Below are 19,869 nucleotides of genomic sequence, written 5' to 3' on the forward strand. Positions count from 1 at the left end.
AAATTTAAATTATTAGTACTTAAATAAAATGAAAAACTCAGTCCCTCAGTTATAGGAGCCATATTCCAAGTGCTCAGTAGAACTAGAGACTAGGGATTATATATTGAACAGCACAGATACTGAAAATTTCCATAAGTGCTTAAAGTTCTAGTGGACAGCACTGAACTCCAAAAAGCTATTAAATAAGCCATTAAAATATTAATTGTAGCAACCTGGAAATTATTTGAGTGAAATGTTAAGTGATAAAGTAATAAGCTATATAATTTGAACACATATACTATCATTGCAACTATGTAAAAACAGATTTGTTGCTTCAGTCATATTACTTAGAATCTACCACAGGAATTGGACTTGTTTCCTGACCTTCAGGGGCTTATAGTCTAATAGGGGAAGACAGATAAGGAAACAGTATTTGCATTATAGCATTATAGTTCTCTCACACACATTTACTTAGGCAACACTTCACAAAGAAAGCCCCCCTCCCCAAACCAAAGCCATTAATTTCACCTAGGAAAGGAAATCAGGAAAGGCATTTCACAGGAGGCATCTTTTGACCTGACTCTTAAAATGTGAGCAGCTGCTTGCCAAAAGGATGGAGAAAGAGGGAATAAAACGGGATGCTAGTCAGATGCAGAACTGGACTGAGCACTTCTTAAGGTCCAAGATTGACTTGGTTTGTAACTTTAGAGTTTAGAACACTATAAATGCTTTTTGGCCTGAATTGAACCAAGCACTGTGAGTAAAAAAATAAATAAATAATAAAGATATAAATAAGAGCGGGATGCCACGGTGTGTTTCGGAGGGTTAAGGCCAAGGTGTGAGAAGTAGATCATTTGTCAGGCAACAGAATTTGGCCTTGACCTTGTAGGGAATATGGAACTGAAGATTTAAAACCAAAACACAAGAGAAAAGATCAGAAGAAAATGTTAATAACAACAGGGAAGGAATTTCTTTATGATTACCAGTGATTTTCTTTTCCTTTCTACTATCTTAAAAATGTTTTCTAATGTGGGCATATCTGTTTTATAAAACTGTTTGAAAAATAAAAGCAACTGTGTAATCTACTGGCTTTTCATGATATATTTGGGAACACTTTGTTGTCACTTTTTATTAGTGGTTAAAATTGAGAACAATAAAATATTAACCAGATTTTATTGAATTCTTTTCTTATACCACTCATGGTTCTAAGTACTTTACGTGTATTTAGTCCATACATTTAGTCCTCACAAGTTCTATGAGTTAGCTACTAACAGCCCCACTTTACTGATGAAGAAATGGAGGGAGTGATAAGTAGAGAAACTTATTGCAAAAGTGCAAAGGTATTAAGTGGCAGAACCAAGAAGTGAAGCCAAGCAATCTAAACTCACAGTCCCCAATTTACCTTGATTAAATTATTCTGCAACTCAAGATGTTCACCATTTCATTCTGGTTTGCCCTCATGAGAACATTCACTTTTACTGTTTTTAAGGCTGTTTCTACTTAGGTGGAAGAGATAGGATGACTCAGTTTGAAAGAATCTGAAAGATCAACCACAAATCTCTGCACATCAATCACGCTCGCTTACTTCCTCAAAGTTTTTATTCCAATCTCTCTTCCAGAGCATGGCCTGGCACCAGTACATACACTCAACACACAGTTGTAGAATGAATGAATGATAAAATTCAACACTGAATTTTTAAAAATATTAAATTTTACTCAGCATACTAAGATGACTAGAAAGTTAATGATAGTTTTATTTTTGAAAACAAGACACAAGAGAGATGGAATTTTTATTATAATTCTATGTTACTGAGAAAATTCAATTAAGCCAGAACACTTATTCTCCAGGTATTTTAGATAATCAAAATTTAATACTTTATCTCCAAATATTATTAATGATGAGTAGATAGAATTTTACCATGGATAAAATCTGGTGGATAGAATCTCACTGGGCCAGATGTAAGTGGTCAAAGCAAGTGGCGCTCAAATCATTCAACATCTCAGGATGAGAAAGGAGGCTCTTTGAGGGTCAGAAATAACATAAAACACACAACAGAGAAGCATGCTTCTAAATACCATAGATTTCGGATGCAAAGGATACATTCCATAAACAGGGTTCTACTGAGCAGAGGAGGAAATTCCTGGTTTAATTGTTCACTGGGTTTGATATGAAAGCTTATCAAAGCAGTTCTCTAGTGTTGTCATAAATAAAGGGCAAAGCTGACTATTTTATATTGTAGTCACTTGTTCACCTCTCTGAGGAAGGCAAGGTTCATGAATGAAGAAAGATCTAAAAGGCCTGTTCAACACTACAAAGTGACGTTAGGAGCCAAAAGCAAGCCTAAGAGTATATTTCCAGAATTGAAACCATCCAAACAATTCTTTTCTTCTTTTATAAAATACATATTGTTTGGTTGGAAAGGGCATAAGCTATCAATTTCACTTTAAAAATAATAGTTTTTATCGTTCAAGTTCCATTTTACAATTTTGATGTAGAAATATTATTGAGTCATATAAGCTTACTCAAATCCTTTAAATATTTAAATATACATTGTATATTTTATTCCTTATACTTTGAATAATTGGGTAATTAAATGTATTAAAGACATCATTGGGCTTCCCTGGTGGCTCAGTGGTAAAGAATCCACCTGCCAAACGCAGGAGACACAGGTTTGATCCCTGGGTCGGGAATATCCCCTGGAGAAGGAAATGGCAACCCACTCCAGTATTCTTGCCTGCGATATCTCATGGACAGAGGAGCCTGACGGGCAACAGTCCATGGGTCCATGGGGGCGCAAAAGAGTCTGATACAGCTGGGCAACTAAACAAAAACAACAAAGACAGCATTTTATTATTAATCTGTTCTTACCTGGAGGGTAAGTAAGATGCTGCTCAATGTATAGCTTCTATTCCATTTACGAGGGCTGTCCAAAAAATCTATACAGGGCTTGCCAGAATGTGGGTCTACTGTATTAAAATAACACATTAATATTTATACATAAAATTATCATTTAAAACTTATGAAGATCAACATATCATAGGCTAAGTTAGAAAACAAGTGACAAACTTTGCAATTAATGTGACAGTTAGTATAGACCAGTTGTTAGAGCATGGACTTTGGTGTCAGATACACATAAATTTGACGGTTAACTCCTCCACTTATTAGCAATGGACACTGAGCAATGAACTACCTCTCCAGGTCTCATTTGCCTAGTATGTGAAATGGGGAATATGATTGAAGTACCTACTTTCATTGAAGAGAGTCTAAAAAACAAAGTCCTTAATAAAGTACCTGGCATAGAGTAGATCCTCAAAAAATGATAGTTATCATTATTAAAAATACTTTTGTTAATGTATAAACAATTTTTATAAGAAAATAACAAAAATATTTATATCCAATGGAAAGATCTTGCAATCTTTAGGAAAGATCGGGGAAGAAAATGTTGAAAAGGTGAAAAGAGGGGTCTTCGGTTTGGGACATTGTATTTTTTTTTTTTTCCATGTATCCTTTATTCCATGACCAACCACTGTGTTGCAAACACCACACAAATAGGCAGTCAACTGCAACCCAGCTGTACAACAATCGGAGGCTTACAGTACATTTAAGGCTTTTAAATTTGGGGGAAAAAAAAAAAAAGGTTTTTAAATAAAACCGAAGAACTCTCAAACCCAAATCCCCAACCAACAGAAGTAGTGTAATAATTTTAAGCATCTTACATTTCTGTTGGTGCAACCCCCGTGTCAAAACCCAAATAACTCCTAAATTAAAAAGATCAGTTTTGTGAAATTTTAATTACATAAATTTTCAAAGCATAAACTTGTCATTTTTTTGTCTTGGAAATGTTATAAAAAATTTAATAGCAAAACATAGGAATAAAAACATATTAACAAAATGTATTCAATCACTTACATTACAAACCTGCAATCATTGCTGTGTCCTGACAGAAGAAAATTACGCAATAGGAATCTATGCACAATGTGATTGCAAATATGTACAGTACTTTAAAAAAGCCTACAAAGAGGAAAGTTGGCTAGGTTCTTTGTTAGACCAACCAGACAATCCAAATATTAAAACTCTGTGGACTAGTGTAATAAATTTACACTTTAAAAAAGTTTCATTTTGTTTAAGAATATTCCAGTTATATTTATATGGTTCCAGTTGATGAAGCCAATCACCATAGTTCCAGTAAATTACCCTTTAATTGATTTGTTTGGGGGAAAAGATTGGCATGTCAATAAAAATGAAGGAATTTTCATCACAATGGCTTCCAGTTAAACTAATCACAGCTTCACAAATAGACTGAACCCATGAATCCAGTGGCTGAAAGAGAGCTGCAGGTCAAATACTGAGAACACGGGAGGAGAGAGGTTGAAAGTGAAAAAGTGAAGTCGCTCAGTCGTGTCCGACTCTTCGCGACCCTGTGGACTGTAGCCCGCCAGGCTCATCTGTCCATGGGATTCTCCAGGCAAGAATACTAGAGTGGGGTGCCATGTCCTTCTCCAGGGACATTGTATTTTGAAACTACAATGATAGGTAACAGTGCAATGGACAAAAGATGTGAGTGAACAACGTGATAAAAAAAAGTATTTAGAAAAAAATTCTAGTTGGTATTAAAACTGTGGTAAGTGAAAACTGAAATTATGACTCAATGGTACAAAAGATGATCAAGAAACGACATGAAAAGTTTCAAGATCGTTACTCATGGTCCTCCAGTGTTTGTTCTTCCCTTCCTCCATTTCTTCTCTCAAGCCTGATGCCTGCCTCCCCCCCACCCCCCGTGTGGTTTTAGATGAATACATAGTCACCCACATTTTCCCAGCCTTTCCTCTAACAAGATGTGGCTGTGTGACCAGTGTGACCAAGTCTTAACAGTGGGACATCAGCAGAAGTAAAGTGTGCACCTTTTGGATCCTATTTTCTTAAGGAAGCTGTTCTGCCCTCTTCTCTTTTTCTCTCCCCTTCCCACTGGCTGGAAATAGTGACAGAATAAATGTCTTAGGTCCAGAAATGGAACCCACAAGTTGAGGATGGTAAAACCTTCCTGCCAGCTTTGTTCTGTTATATGTACATTGGAAAGTCATTTGAAAAGGTTAGCCTATGTCCTAATACAGTCAATAAACTAAATTATTAATAGTATTTGGGAAAAAATACACACACACACTTTTGTGTATGTAGTTATTGTGTTTTTAAAATTAATTACATTTTATTCTTCAAAGTATTTTTCATTTAATAAATTGTCAACACATTCTTGGACAAGTTTTTTCAAAAAATATTTGAACACCAACTCTATGCCAGGGAGTGAAGATTCTAGGGACATAACAATGACCAACGAGTAAAGTCTTCATATATCTTTCTTATTATGTTTAAAAGCAATGTATATAGCTATAATACATTTTACTTAAAAATTCCTATATTTATGGACATTGTAGCCATTTATGGACATTTCCCTTTTCTGTATATCCAATACTGTTACTGGAAACAAATCTTTATTAATTATATATGAATAAGAATATTAAACATATTCTTTATATAGAACCTTAAAGTTTCCATCCCAAAGCTATTAGAATAAATGAATTCAGCAAAGCTGAAGGAAAAAAAATTAATATACAAAAATCTATTGTATTTCTATACACTAATGATGAAACAGTCAATCCTAAAGGAAATCAACCCTGAATAGTCAATGGAAGGACTAATGCTGAAGCTGAAGCTCCAACATTTTGGTAACCTGATACAAAGAGCCATCTCACTGAAAAAGGTCTTGATGCTGGGAAAGACTGAGGGCAGGAGAAGTGGGTGGCAGAGTTTGAGATGGTTAGATGGCATCATCAACTCAGTGAATATGAGTTTGAGCAAACTCCAGGAGATAGTGAATAACAGGGAAGCCTGGTGTGCTGAAGTCCAAGGGGTTGCAAAGAGTCAGACACAACTTAGTGATTGAACAACAATGATGAAATATCATAAAGAGAAAGTAAAAAAAACTTCCCATTTAAAATAGCATAAAAAACCCTAGAAGTAAATTTAGCCGAGGAGGTGAAAGACCAATGCCCTGAAAACTATAAAACACTGATGAAGGAAACTGAAGATGATTCAAAGAAATGGAACAATATCCCATATTCTTGGATTGGAAGAATTAATATTGTTAAAATGGCCATACTATTCAAAGCAATCAACAGATTTGATGCAACCCCTATCAAAATATCCTGAATATTTTTCACAGAACTAGAACAAATAATTCTAAAATTCATATGGAGGCACAGAGAAATCTTGAGAAAAAAGAATGAAGCTAGAGGTATAACCCTCTGAGAGTTTAGACTATGCTACAAAACTGCAGTTATCAAAACAACATGGTATTGCCATAAAAACAGACACATATATCAATGGAACAGAACAGAGAGCCCAGAAATAAGTCCATGCGCTTGTGGTCAATTCAACTATAACAAAGGTGGCAAGAATATACCATGGAGAAAAGACAGTTTCTTCAACAAGTAGTGATGGGAAAACTGGATAGCTATATCAATAAGCCAAAACAATGAGAATAGAGCATTCCCTCAACCATATACAAATTAAATTCAAAACGGTTTAGAGACCTAAATGTAAGACCAGAAACCATAAAACTCCTAGAAGAAAACATACATGGAATACTCTTTGACATAAATGATAGCAATATTTTCTTGGCTCAAGTCTCCCAAGGCAAGCAAAAATAAACAAATGGGACCCAATTAAACTTAAAAGCTTTGCATAGCAAAGCAATTTCATTGACAAAATGAAAAGACAACCTATAGAATTGGAGAAAATATCTGCAAATGATGTTACCAACAAGGGGTTAATATCTAAAATATACAAACAGTTTACACAATTAATATTAAACCCCCAAATCAACCAAAAGTGGGCAGAATACCTGAAAAGACATCTTTCCAAAGAAGACATACAAATATCATTCATGTTCAAAATTATATTTTGAAGAATGTTTAACACTGCAGAAATAAATGTATTATGTCATTTTAAATAAAAATATATACATCTTTGTGTAATAACTCAACTATGGAGATAAAATACATACATGGAAGAAAGGAAATAAATCTCATTAAATGTTGGGAATAGTATCTGAGTTAGGATTCAGATGATAATTTTTTCCTGCTTTTTAATATTTTCCCCAATAAGTATGCTTACTTTATAATGTTAAAAATAAACATTATTGAACACTAATGAAGAATAACATTAATATGGACAGAATTTATGATAATAATTTTATTTGTTCCTTACCATTTGGATGAAAAGGAATTGTTCTGAATTTCACAACTGGAGGGACAAAATTATACTCTGATGTAAAATTTATTCTCAGTTGGAAGACTGCTCCTGTGATACAGAAATAAACATTTTTACTGAAGTGTCACATTAATGATTAACTGTAACCTAATATTGATGTTTATGCCTACAGTTTATCTTCCCCAAAGTCCCTAGAGTTTTACTATAATAAGTAAATTGGATTAGAGGATGCCCAGACACCTCTAGATGGTATAATAGACTCCTCACAATCTAACCCAGTGTTTTCAGCCACATTCTCACCAATCCTTTTCATCCACTAACTCTGTCCTTCTAATACCAGCCTATTCACTGGGTTTCTCATATTTACTCTCTGCTCCAGAATCCTCTCTCTTCAGGTCTCGCTAAGCTGTTTAGTCTACCTGCCCTTCCTTCTGATTCTAAACCTGGTGAATCCTCAGACATTCTTCAGTACCCAACTCAAGCGTCACTTCCTTGGGAAGCTGTTCCTGACTCTCCAAGGTAAAATTAACTAATCACTGCCTCCTCAGTATTCCATTCAAAATTCATAACAGGACATGTTATATTTTATTGTAATTATCCACTTACATGCTTTTCTCCCCTATCTCACTAAGCAAATGTATCTTGTTAATCTGCAACTCTAAGAGGGCATGGTCATTAAAGTTTATGGTTGCCTAGTCTTCTTGAGAACTTGACTTATGGACATCTGTGGGAAAATCATAGAGGAAAAAAAAAAAGAGACATAATTGTGGGATTTTCCTGTCAGTAAGCATTTAGTTAGTTATTCTCTGAATTCATGAAAGACTATTAGATGATATTCTCAGTTGATATGTTTTCCTATGTCTGCTTCTTAAAAACATGATAACATTAAGACTGGGCATAAAGAAAAATTCAAACCTGAAATTTCCATCCATGTTGACAAATGGCAAAAAATTAAGCCATACAATGAAAAAATTAACATGTGAAAACTTTAGGGATTCTAGAAAATTTATACAGTGCAACCTTAAAGAAATTAGGCTAATAATATAAAGGCTTTAAAAAAAAATAAATTGGTTTTCAAAGCACAAACCATGCCAAATTGTACTCTGTAGACCTTCAATGTCAACATCCCATTGCATCATATCTTCACTTATAGGAAAGGCAGTAATACCCTAAACATCAAGAAAAATTAAAGCAGAAAAAAAGATTAAATATTTATTGCAGCTTGGGAAATCAGATATTAGGTTACAATGAATTCCAAAAGCTCTAAATTTTCTTTTATTGATAAAAATTTTTGATTTGAGAAGGTGTTATATATTGTCTTATTACACACAGACGTTAAGGTAGATTCCAGAAAAGACATGCAATAGTAAATTTTAAATAAATCATTAGTATGAAAATCACAAATGGGACAGGAAGGTCAAGAATGGAATATGTGACTTATGTAATTCTATAGGCAATTTAAGATTCAAATTCAAAAAGAAAGGAATAGTTGGAAAACATGTATTTCTTCACAGCTTTAAAAAAACCCCTACAGATGCTATATTAGGCATGAAGTAAGAAATTTTCATTAAGAAAAACCCAACTCTAAAATTATGCTCATATATAAAAGTAAAATTTTCCTACACTTGAGGCATTATTCCAATGGAGGGACAAGAATGTATTACTGTGCAAAACAATGAAGACCCAGCACAAACCAAAAATAATAAAATTAAACAAATAAAATTATAAGGGAAAGACATTTATGTGTTATATGTCACAGCAATTGGCAAAAAGTGCACTAGACAGGAAGAAACAGAACTCAAGACTTAAGAGCAAGAGATTTTGGAGTCAAAAAACCCTGTGATGGAATCTCGAGCCCAAATATTTACTGAAAGCTTTCTGAGGCTTAGGTTTCTGGTAGGTTAAAACAAAACACTACCTACTTATTTTACAATATTGTATTGATAATTGAGGGGCTTCCCAGGTGGTACAGAGGTAAAGAATCCACCTGCCAATGCAAGAGACCTCGGGTTACATCCCTGGGTGGGAAAGACCCCCTGGTGAAGGAAATGGCAACCCACTCCAGTATTCTTGCCTGGAAAAATCTCATGGACAGAGAAGCCCAGTGGGCTGCAGTGCATGGGGTTGCAAAGAGTCCGACACAACTTAGCGACTGAACATGCATGCACAATTGATAATTAGTGAATGCAACCCTGCACCTACTAGTTATTTTCTACCTGATAGACTGTTACATTCAGGGATTAAAGTCCATAAATATTCAGCATAGTGTGCTCAATACTGTTAACTATTATTATGAAATACTAATAATTATTATGAAACAGATTATTATACTGAAATAGTTTCATTAAACAAGTCTGTAGTGCAAATTAGGTTTAACTAAATTATGCCCTGTGGAATAAACACAGATTAAACTGCTTTTAAAAACTCGTACCCCACAGAAACACACCCTTCACGTCTCCAATACTCACCTCATAATTGTTGTTCTTCAACTCTTGGAATTCTCTTTTTAGCAAGATGTAAGCTCTGCTGTACATGATAAGGCAAAAAAGCCTCTGATCCTGTCCCCTCACTACTAGGGTTCCCTCTGAGGCAAGTGTCTGAGGTTATGGGTCACTCTCCTATACCTAGTTAGCTGACATAAATACTTGCTTTCTCGAGCTTCAGAATGCTGTATACTCCCAAGAGAGGTGGACCTATGTTGGGCACGTAGCAGCGACTTTCTTTTCTCCTTTGACTCTTCTAAAGGAGGACTTCAGAAGGAAGACTTGAGCACTTTCTCTACTGCGGTGTGTCCTTGCGGCGCCAGCCCACAGCCCAGCCTGAAAGTAAACGTGGATGAAACCCTGAGACCACTCGTGCTGCTTGTGCATGAAGTGGGCGTAAGAGGCGTTAAGTTTAGGGTGTTCTTAACCAGTCACCGTCTCCGCTTCACAGGTGTAACTAACTGTGTGCGGGTTGGGCAAGAAGATGCAAATCGGTTGCCAAGCAACAAGACTAAACGGAACTGTAGAGGAGGTGGGCACTTGGCCGCTCCTCATCCAATCAGCGATGTGGGGTGGCCTCTGGAAACCTCCACAGCCAATCGTCCAAAAGGTTCAGTTTGAAAGGCCAATGAGAAGCGTTGTTAAGGCCTCCTTGCCCACTCTATCTCCGCGCCCGGTGCGACTGCTACGTCCATCCATTTTGTTGGCGTAGGGGGAAAAGTCAGAGGGTCTGGCGTCTAAGTCTAAGTCAGAGAGGACTTCACTAGAAGTCCTCCGAAATCATCTTTTCTTTTTCTTTGAATATGAGAAACTATCAGGTAATATATGACCGACAGTACTGGTCTGCGGTTGTTTATAATAACTTATATGGCACTTCCCTTGTGGCTTAGCTGGTAAAGAATCCGCCTGCAATTAGGAAGACCTGGGTTAGATCCTTGGGTTGGGAAGATACCCTGGAGAAGGGAGAGACTACCTACTCCAGTATTGTGGCCTGGAGAATTCAATGGACTGTATAGTCCATGGGGTCACAAAGAGTTGGACACGACTCTGCGACTTTCACTTTCATATGGCACTTCAGCGGTCATGATATGTTCGAGTACATTATTATATCATCGAATCCTTCAGTTACTCTGGAAGAATGCTCTGCAACAGGACATTGCATCTCATCAAAAATTCTCATCTCTTGCTGACTTTTGCCACTTTCTGTTCGTTCTGTCTAGATACTTAACACGTTCATTTCATCCTTCTACCCCTCCATTTTTCCTTCACTCATCATTCAGATTTACCTTTGCCTACGAGTCCTTATGAAATCACCCAAGACAAGATTAGGCTCCTTTCTTGTGATCCTAGAGGACCATGTATTTACCTCCTTGTTAGCGTTTATTGGGCTTCCTCGGTGGCTTCAACGGTTAAAAAAGAAAAATCCATTTGTAATGCAGGGGCCGCAGGAGACATGGGTTTGATTGTTGTGTTGGGAAGATGCCCTGGAGGAGGGCACGGAAATCCACTGGAGTATTCTTGCCTGGAAAATCCCATGGACAGAGGAGTCTGGCGGGCTACAGTCCATAGGGTCACAGAGTCGGACAAGACTGAAGAGACTTTAGCAGGCAGGCATAGCATTTATCAGGCTGTATCACAATTGCCCATTGCTTTCTTCAGCCAACTGTGAGCCTCTTAAAGGTGCTAATTTGCCCATGTCAACTACAGAAGCTGGCATCTTTTCTCAGAGTACTTTTTCTTACTGTTTACTAATTTTGTGGAAAACAGGACATCAGTTTAATTAGTTCATTCATTTCACAGATACTTATTTTGCACTTCTCATGTGCTGTACAATTCAGATGAAGTGACTACCTTTTTGGCACCAGTATTCAATAAATAAATATACAAAACAAAAACAAGTTTACAAAGCAAAAATCATAATTTCAGATCACACATACTATAGACAATAAAACAGTAATATAATAAAAAGTAGCTAAGGGTTAGAAATGGTCAGGGAAGTCCTCTGTCAGGAGTGGGCAGTGAGATGATACATGATAGTTTGGACGAGAAGGAGCCCGTTATTTGAAATGTTGAGGGCAAAGAGTTCCAGGAAGAGGAAAAGACAATAGTTCTCAGTCAGGAAAAAGCTTGGCTTCAAATGGGAACTGGCAGGGCCTGAGAGAATATGGTGGAGACGTGATTAGGTTGGAGCTCTACGTGTAGGGAAGTTTGGGTTTTATTTGAATAGCAGTGGGAATCATTGGGAGAAGGAAATGGCAACCCAGTCCAGTGTTCTTGCCTGGAGAATCCCAGGGACGGGGGAGCCTCGTGGGCTGCTGTCTATGGGGTCTCACAGAGTCGGACACGACTGAAGTGACTTAGCAGTAGCAGCAGCAGGAAATCATTGAATGGCTTTAGGGATGAGAGTGTTATTCTCTACATTTACAAAATTACTCCAACTTCTTTGTGGAGAATGGATTGTAGGGGAGACCACTTAGCAGACTCCCATCATCATTTTCATGTCCAGGTAGGGTAGTTGAGAAATTTCCAACAATATCTTCACTTTACTAACATTTGATACAATAGAATGATTTGATTTTGTTTTATAAAACTGAATATTAAGGAATTTTTCTTATGAAAACATCAACTAGCACCTGAAATTGAATTTTGGTGGGACTCTCCTTCAAAGCCTGACAGATTTTTCCCTTGCATTTATGGAACACTGGCAACATATGATGGGAGCGAATAAAGAGCTGCTTCCATGAGAAAGGAGTGGGAACCAATTAGGGAATTTTAACCAGGTTTCTTTGATGATACTATGGTCTTTCATTCTGCTTTAACAGGAGAAATCTGTGATAGTAAATGCAGACTCTCTGCATAAAATTTTGTTCTAGGAGAAATTCAGTTCAGTTCAGCGGCTCAGTCCTGTCTGTCTCTTTGCAGCCCCATGGACTGCAGCACACCAGGCCTCCCTGTCCATCACCAGCTCCTGGAGTTTACTCAGACTCACGTCCATTGAGTAAGTGATGCCGTCCAACCATCTCATCCTCTATCGTCCCCTTCTCCTCTCACCGTCAATCTTTCCCAGCATCAGGGTCTTTTCAGATAAGTCAGTTCTTCGTATCCAGTGGCCAAAATATTGGAGTTTCAGCTTCAGCATCAGTCCTTCCAATGAATATTCAGGACTGATTTCCTTTAGGATGGACTGGTTGGATCTCCTTGCTGTCCAAAAGACTCTCAAGAGTCTTCTCCAACGCCACAGTTCAAAAGCATCAGTTCTTCAGCTCTCAGCTTTCTTTACAGTCCAACTCTCACATCCATCAGTTCAGTTCAGTTCAGTCGCTCAGTTGTGTCTGACTGTTTGTGAGCCCATGAATCGCAGCACGCCAGGCCTCCCTGTCCATCACCAACTCCCAGAGTTCACCCAAACTCATGTGCGTCGAGGTGGATCACATCCATACATGACTACTAAAAACCATAGCTTTGACTAGATGAACCTTTGTTGGCAAAGTAACGTCTCTGCTTTTTAATATGCTGTCTAGGTTGGCCATACTTTTCTTCCAAAGAGCAAGCGTCCTTTAATTTCATGGGTGCAGTCACCATCTGCAGTGATTTTGGAGCCCCCCAAAATAAACTCTGTCACTGTTTCCCCATCTATTTGCCATGAAGTGATGGGACCAGATGCCTCGATCTTAGTTTTCTGAATGTTGAGTTTTAAGCCAACTTTTTCACTCTTCTCTTTCACTTTCATCAAGAGGCTCTTTAGTTCTTCTTCACTTTCTGCCATAAGGGTGGTGTCATCTGCACATCTGAGGTTATTGATATTTCTCCCTGCAATCTTGATTTCAGCTTGTGTTTCATCCAGTCCAGCATTTCTCATGATGTACTCTGCATAGAAGTTAAATAACCATGGTGGCAATACACAACCTTGTGGTACTCCTTTTCCTATTTGGAACCAGACTGTTGTTCCGTGTCCAATTCTAACTGTTGCTTCTTGATCTGCATACAGATTTCTCAGAAGGCAGGTTAGGTGGTCTGGTATTCTCATCTCTTGAAGAGTTTTGCAGTTTGTTGTAATCCACACAAAGGCTTTGGTGTAGTCAACAAAGCAGAAATAGATGTTTTTCTGGAACTCTCTTGCTTTTTCAATGATCAATGATTGAACATCTGGATTGAATATCCAGATTCAATGTTCAACATCCAGCTTGAACATCTGGAAGTTCATGGTTCATGAACTGTTGAAGCCTGGCTTGGAGAATTTTGAGAATTACTTTGCTAGCGTGTGAGATGGGTGCAATTGTGCAGTAGCTTGAGTATTCTTTGGCATTGCTTTTCTTTGGGATTGGAATGAAAACTGACGTTTTCCAGTCCTGTGGCCACTAGTGAGTTTTCCAAATTAGCTGGCATACTGAGTGCAGCACTTTCACAGCATCATCTTTCAGGATTTGAAATAGCTCAACTGGAATTCCATCACCTCCACTAGTTTTGTTCAAAGTGATGCTTCGTAAGACCCACTTGACTTCTCATTCCAAGATGTCTGGCTCTAGGTGAGTGATCACACCATTGTGATTATTTGGTTCATGAAGATCCTTTTTGTATAGTTCTTCTGTGTATTCTTGCTACCTCTTCTTAATATCTTCTGCTTCTGTTAGGTCCATACCATTTCTGTCCTTTATTGAGCCCATATTTGCATGAAATGTTCCCTTGGTATCTCTAATTTTCTTGAAGTGATCTCTAGTCTTTCCCATTCTATTGTTTTCCTCTGTTTCTTTGCACTGATCACTGAGGAAGGCTTTCTTATCTCCCCTTGCTATTTTTTGGAACTCTGCACTCAAATGGGTATATCTTTCCTTTTCTCCTTTGCCTTTCACTTCTCGTCTTTTCATAGCTATTTATAAGGCATCCTCAGACAACCATTTTTCATTTTTGCATTTCTTTTTCTTGGGAATGGTCTTGATCACTGCCTCATATACAATGTCATGAAACTCCGCCCATAGTTCTTCAGGCACTCTGTCTATCAGATCTAATCCCTTGAATCTATTTCTCACTTCCACTGTAGAATCACAAGGGATTTGATTTAGGTCATACATGAATGGTATAATGGTTTTTCCTACTTTATTCGATTTAAGTCTGAATTTGGCAATAAGGAGTTCATGATCTGAGCCCTGTCACCTCCTGGTCTTATTTTTGCTGATTGTATAGAGCTTCTCCATCTTTGGCTGCAAAGAATGTAGTCAATCTGATTTCAGTATTGACCATCCGGTGATGTCCATGTGTAGAGTCTTCTCTGGTGTTGTTGAAAGAGGGTAATTGCTATGACCAGTGCATTCTCTTAGCAAAACTCTATTAGCTTTTGCCCTGCTTCATTCTGTACTCCAAGGCTAAATTTGCCTGTTACTCCAGGTATTTCTTGACTTCTACTTTGCATTCCAGTCCCCTGTCATGAAAAGGACAACTATTTGGGGTGTTAGTTCTAGAAGGTCTTGTAGGTCTTCATAGCACTGTTCAACTTAAGCTTCTTCAGGGTTACTGGTCGGGGCATAGACTTGGATTACTGCAATATTGAATGGTTTGCCTTGGAAACCAACAGAGATCATTGTCATTTTTGAGATTGCATCCAAGTACTGCATTTCAGACTCTTTTGCTGACTATGATGGCTACTCCATTTCTTCTAAGGGATTCTTGCTCACAGTAGTAGATATAATGATCCTCTGTGTTAAATTCACCCATTCCAGTCTATTTTAGTTCGCTGATTCCTAAAATGTTGATGTTCACTCTTACCATCTCCTGTGTGACCACTTCCAATCTGCCTTGATTCATGGACCTAACATTCTAGGTTCCTATGCAATATTGCTCTTTACAACATTGGACTTTACTTCTGTCACCAGTCACATCCACAACTGGGTGGTGTTTTTGCTTTGGCTGTGTCTCTTCATTCTTTCTGGAGTGATTTCTCCACTGATATTCAGTAGCATATTAGGCACCTACTGACCTGGGGAGTTCATCTTTCAGTGTCCTATCTTTTCACCTTTTCATACTGTTCATGAAAGTTCTCAAGGCAAGAATACTGAAGTGGTTTGCCATTCCCTTCTCCAGTGGACAATATTTTGCCCACTAGGAGAAATTATGGTAAAGTAGAAGATAAAATTAAAGCATTCTCTGTTTTGAATTTTTAGAAATTGATATTTATATGGTACTTTAGTCTTGTGAGAATCAAATTTAGTATATTCTCATGTGCTAAGTTGCTTCAGTTGTGTCATTCTTTGAGACCCTATGGACTGTCGCCTTCCAGACTCCTCTGTCCATGGGGATTCTCCAGGCAAGAATACTGGAGTGAGTTGCATGCCTTCCTCCATGGGATCTTACGACCCAGTGATCAAACCCAAGTCTCCTGCATTGCAGAAGGATTCTTTACCATTGAACCTCCGGGAAGCCCCCATATATTCTCACACCTCAAATCTATTGCTAACCTTACCCTCTCCTTGGGACATGAGACTAGTGTCCCCAGCTGCCTAGTTCTCACCAAGCTGTCCCAAAGACATTTCAAACTCAAAATGTCCAAAAATAAATTCGATACTTTCCATTCTCTCAACCAGCCTTTTGTTCCATTTGTTTTACCCAGTTTCTCTAGCTGGAAACTTGAAGTTTGCTCTGACTCCACTTCCTCTTCATGACTCTAATTCAATCACTTACTAAAACCAGCTGCTTTTCTAGCTTCTCAAACATATCACCAGTTCCTGAGCTCACAGCCTTGCCATCGGTTGCCAAAGCACAGAACGTCTTTATACTGCATTCTTTGTCTCCAGACCTGCCTTTTATAAAACTTAACAGTAATTTAAGCTAACATGTCATTATGTAATTCTTTGCTTAAAATACTTCAAGGAATCCCCTTCATCACTCTAGCTTATTCTGCCTCCATCTACAGAGTTTTTATGTAGATCAACTTCTTGGGGTGTGGGTAGGGTGGCTGAAATTGTGGACAGTATGTTTGTGTATCTATGTGTATAAATCTGTGCATATAGACTTTTGTTAGAACAGGGACAATGGAATTCATTAATAATAGCCTCCTGTGATGTAAAAAGCATAAGAAACCATACACTATAGTACAAAGAATTGAAAAAAGAAATGTTGCACTGCATTTCTTATGGTAGGCAGAATTCTAAGATAACTGCCATATCTCCACCCCCTGCATAATCCTCAGGACTGTGAATATGATGCGTTTTTCTTCTGTGGTTAAGTCGACTTTTGATGCATAGTTGACTTTAAGAAAGGCAGATTATCCTCGGAGAGCCTGACCTAATTTGGTGAACCCTCAAATGGGACTGGGCTCTTCCTAAAGTCATTGAAAGCCTGAGAGGGACTCCATGTGAGAGAGATCCTCAGCTGACTCTTTTGAAAATGGAAGGTGACATATGGCCAGAAATGTGGGCAGCTTCTAGGACCTGAGAGTGGCTGCTACCTGACAGCTAGTAAGAGAATCAGGGCCTCAGTCCTACAACCATAAGCAACTCAATTGTGGGAAAAACACACAAGCTTAGAAGAGGACCTGAACTTCAAATCAGAACACAATCAATACTCATTAGACCCTGAGCAGACAATTTAGTCATGCTGTACCCAGATTTGACCAAAAGGGCTATGGGCTAATAAATGAGGATTGTTTTAAGATATTGAGTCTGTGGGCTTCCCAGGAGGCACTAGTGGTAAAGAACTCACCTGCCAGTGCATGAGATGCATAAGACATGGATTTAATCGCTGGGTCAAGAAGATCCTCTGGAATTGGAAAAGGCAACCCACTCAAGTATTCTTGCCTGGAAAATTCCATGGACAGAGGAGCCTGGCAGGCTACAGTCCATGGGGCTGCAAAGAGTTGGACACGACTGAGCAACTGAACATACATTAAGTCTGTAGTCTTTGTTTTGGAGCAACAGCTAACTTGTACAGCTTATTACCCAACATGCATCGCTATTGACCAAAATGAGTTATATGGCAAAAGATCAGTCACTTATTGAACTAAGTTTATCTGATTTAGTGTGAAAAAAACCAACTGATAGACATTAACATATGGCTTTAGACAGTGTTAGGGGATAACATGGGTATGGCACCCTGAAAAATGAAGTGAACCATGCCTCATGCACAAGTTTTCATAATCCTAGGTGACCAAGGCAACTGAGAGTCTATTTTATTAAACATTTGCAGAGTTACTGAGGCCATCTCCAGCTTTAACAACGAAGAATTCCTTCCCTCCCTTTTAAAAAACAATTCTTTCCCTAAGGAGTGGAACAGATGTTTTCATTTTACTTAAACTAAAAGACTGTTTTCCTCATCCACCAGGAATATGTACCAGTACAAAGTGTTAACCTCATTTGGATTTGAACCCCCATCCTCAAGAGCAAAAGAAGGCTGAGGATCGCCAAATGTCAGCTCAGCTGTGAGAAGTGTTTTAAATCATATTTTGACGTACGTTACGCTGTTAACTAGAAAATGAAGTGCAGCACACATGCTTCTAGTAACTCTGGTTTCAAATCATATGATCCCTTCTTTGTCTTGAAGACCTTTTGATGTGCGTTCCCAATATTGAGTTTCTCTGCTTTTAATAATCTTATATTCCTTCCTCAATATAAATGTCATGAAAAATACTGAATGCTAATCTTCAAAGATCAAACAGGAAGAAAGAGGTAGGCAGCATAGCTCAGTGACTTGAATTCCTGAAATTTCTCATTTAAATATTTTTATTTTAGCTTATAAAAGCCTAGGCTCAAAGAAATGCTTGGTTTTCCTTCGTAAAGTTGAAGTTGCAGGCACTCCCAAATTTCAGAGTTCTGTTAACTGTAAAATAATTAGGTCTCTCCTTGTCAAGGACCTGAGATGCAGGGATCTATTGATCTCTATATCTGTGTCTACCTAACAGAAGGGGACTCAGAATCAATATATGCTGACCCTTATGTCATCTTCTCTGCTTTGGCCTGGGTGACTCAAGGTCCAGCTTTGCCTGGGTCTGGGGGAATTCCTGGAGAAAAGGACTTTCAAAGAGCTAAAACTGTCATAATCGCTGGTAAGCTGGCACCATTGGTCATCCTAGCTTGGGCATCAAGAACTTTTGCAGGGTGGGAGTTGTATGAAAAGAAAGTGAAGCCGCTAAATCGTGTCTGACTCTTTGCAACCCCATGGGCTGGGGCCTATCAGGCTCCTCCATTCATGGGATTTTCCAGGCAAGAATACTGGAGTGCATTGCCATTTCTTTCTCCAGGGGATCTTCCCTACCCAGGAATTGAACCTGGGTCTCCTGCATTGCAGGTAGACGCTTTACCGTCTGAGCCACCAGGGGAGTTGTATACACTGTTCTTTTTTGGAGGTTGGTGTTTAAAGATTGGTGTCAGTTTGTTTTTCATGCAGGCTGGTGCCCAAACCTTGTAATCAAAGTTCCGAAACATTTTAACCGACCACGACCTTAAAGAGCCTTTCCTGGACAGGCCTCCCTCCATATCCTCTGTTTTGGTGGTAGTTTAGACACTACGTTGTGTCTGACTCTTTGTGAATCCATGGACTGTAGCCTGCCAACCTCCTCTGTCCATGGGATTCTCCAGACAAGAATACTGGAGTGGGTTGCCATTTCCTTCTCCAATATCCTCTGTTTTAGCTCCTCTCAGAAGTACCTAGATGATAGTATTTGATGCAAATTTCCTGAGTTGTTTTGCAGATGTGAACACCCCACCCCCACCCCAAAGGAGAAACTACTTGATGCCTATAAGCTCATAGCCCCAGGCCTCCTGGAGCCTCAAGTCTGATAAAGTTAACCCCCATGACCCCACCCTGTTGCCTCACCATCAGCCAATCAGAGAACTCTGCACACACTGATCACTATCCTGCGACCCCCCCCACCCCCCACCTGCCCTTTAAAAATGCTTTGCTGAAACCCTTTGGGGAGCTTGAGGCTTCTCAGGGCATGAGCCAGTTTGTCTCTTTTCATGACCTTACAATAAACCTTTCTCTGCTCCAAACACATATGTTTCACTTTGGTCTCTGTGTGTGTAGTCGGATGCAGGAACTTGCATTAACAGCATAATCCCCAGAATCACATCAGGAGAGGATTTTAGGGTTGCCTATGATGGGGCGTCCCTGGTGGTTTACCAGTAAAGAATCTGCCTGCCAGTGCAGGAGACA

At 38.6% G+C, this 19,869-nt stretch overlaps 1 protein-coding gene and 1 long non-coding RNA gene across 24 annotated transcripts in view; one reads left to right on the forward strand and one right to left on the reverse strand.

The window, feature by feature from the left end:
• The window catches only part of UBE2U (ubiquitin conjugating enzyme E2 U), an 84,728-nt gene that overhangs the window by 60,118 nt on the left and 4,741 nt on the right, over nucleotides 1–19,869 (reverse strand). For 6 of the 23 annotated variants that reach the window (XM_045166133.1, XM_045166136.1, XR_006641213.1 and 3 more), the window contains exons 1-4: nucleotides 9,715–10,187; nucleotides 8,334–8,415; nucleotides 7,244–7,336; nucleotides 2,849–2,946 (exon numbers count right to left, since the gene is read on the reverse strand). In XM_045166133.1, the coding sequence (XP_045022068.1) occupies nucleotides 2,849–2,946; nucleotides 7,244–7,336; nucleotides 8,334–8,415; nucleotides 9,715–9,780 (339 nt within the window). In that variant the 5' untranslated portion in view covers nucleotides 9,781–10,187. Of the gene's footprint in view, nucleotides 1–2,848; nucleotides 2,947–7,243; nucleotides 7,337–7,852; nucleotides 7,971–8,333; nucleotides 8,416–9,172; nucleotides 9,234–9,714; nucleotides 10,196–19,869 lie in introns of those variants that run through there. The other 17 variants (XM_045166134.1, XM_045166135.1, XR_006641210.1 and 14 more) reach the window with 13 other exon arrangements.
• On the forward strand, nucleotides 10,385–18,412 carry LOC112585652. The gene is made up of 3 exons (XR_003110153.3): nucleotides 10,385–10,547; nucleotides 12,652–12,727; nucleotides 18,040–18,412. It is a non-coding gene; the product is annotated as an uncharacterized LOC112585652 (long non-coding RNA).

The sequence above is a fragment of the Bubalus bubalis genome, chromosome 6 (assembly GCF_019923935.1).
Source record: "Bubalus bubalis isolate 160015118507 breed Murrah chromosome 6, NDDB_SH_1, whole genome shotgun sequence".
Taxonomy (NCBI): domain Eukaryota; kingdom Metazoa; phylum Chordata; class Mammalia; order Artiodactyla; family Bovidae; genus Bubalus; species Bubalus bubalis.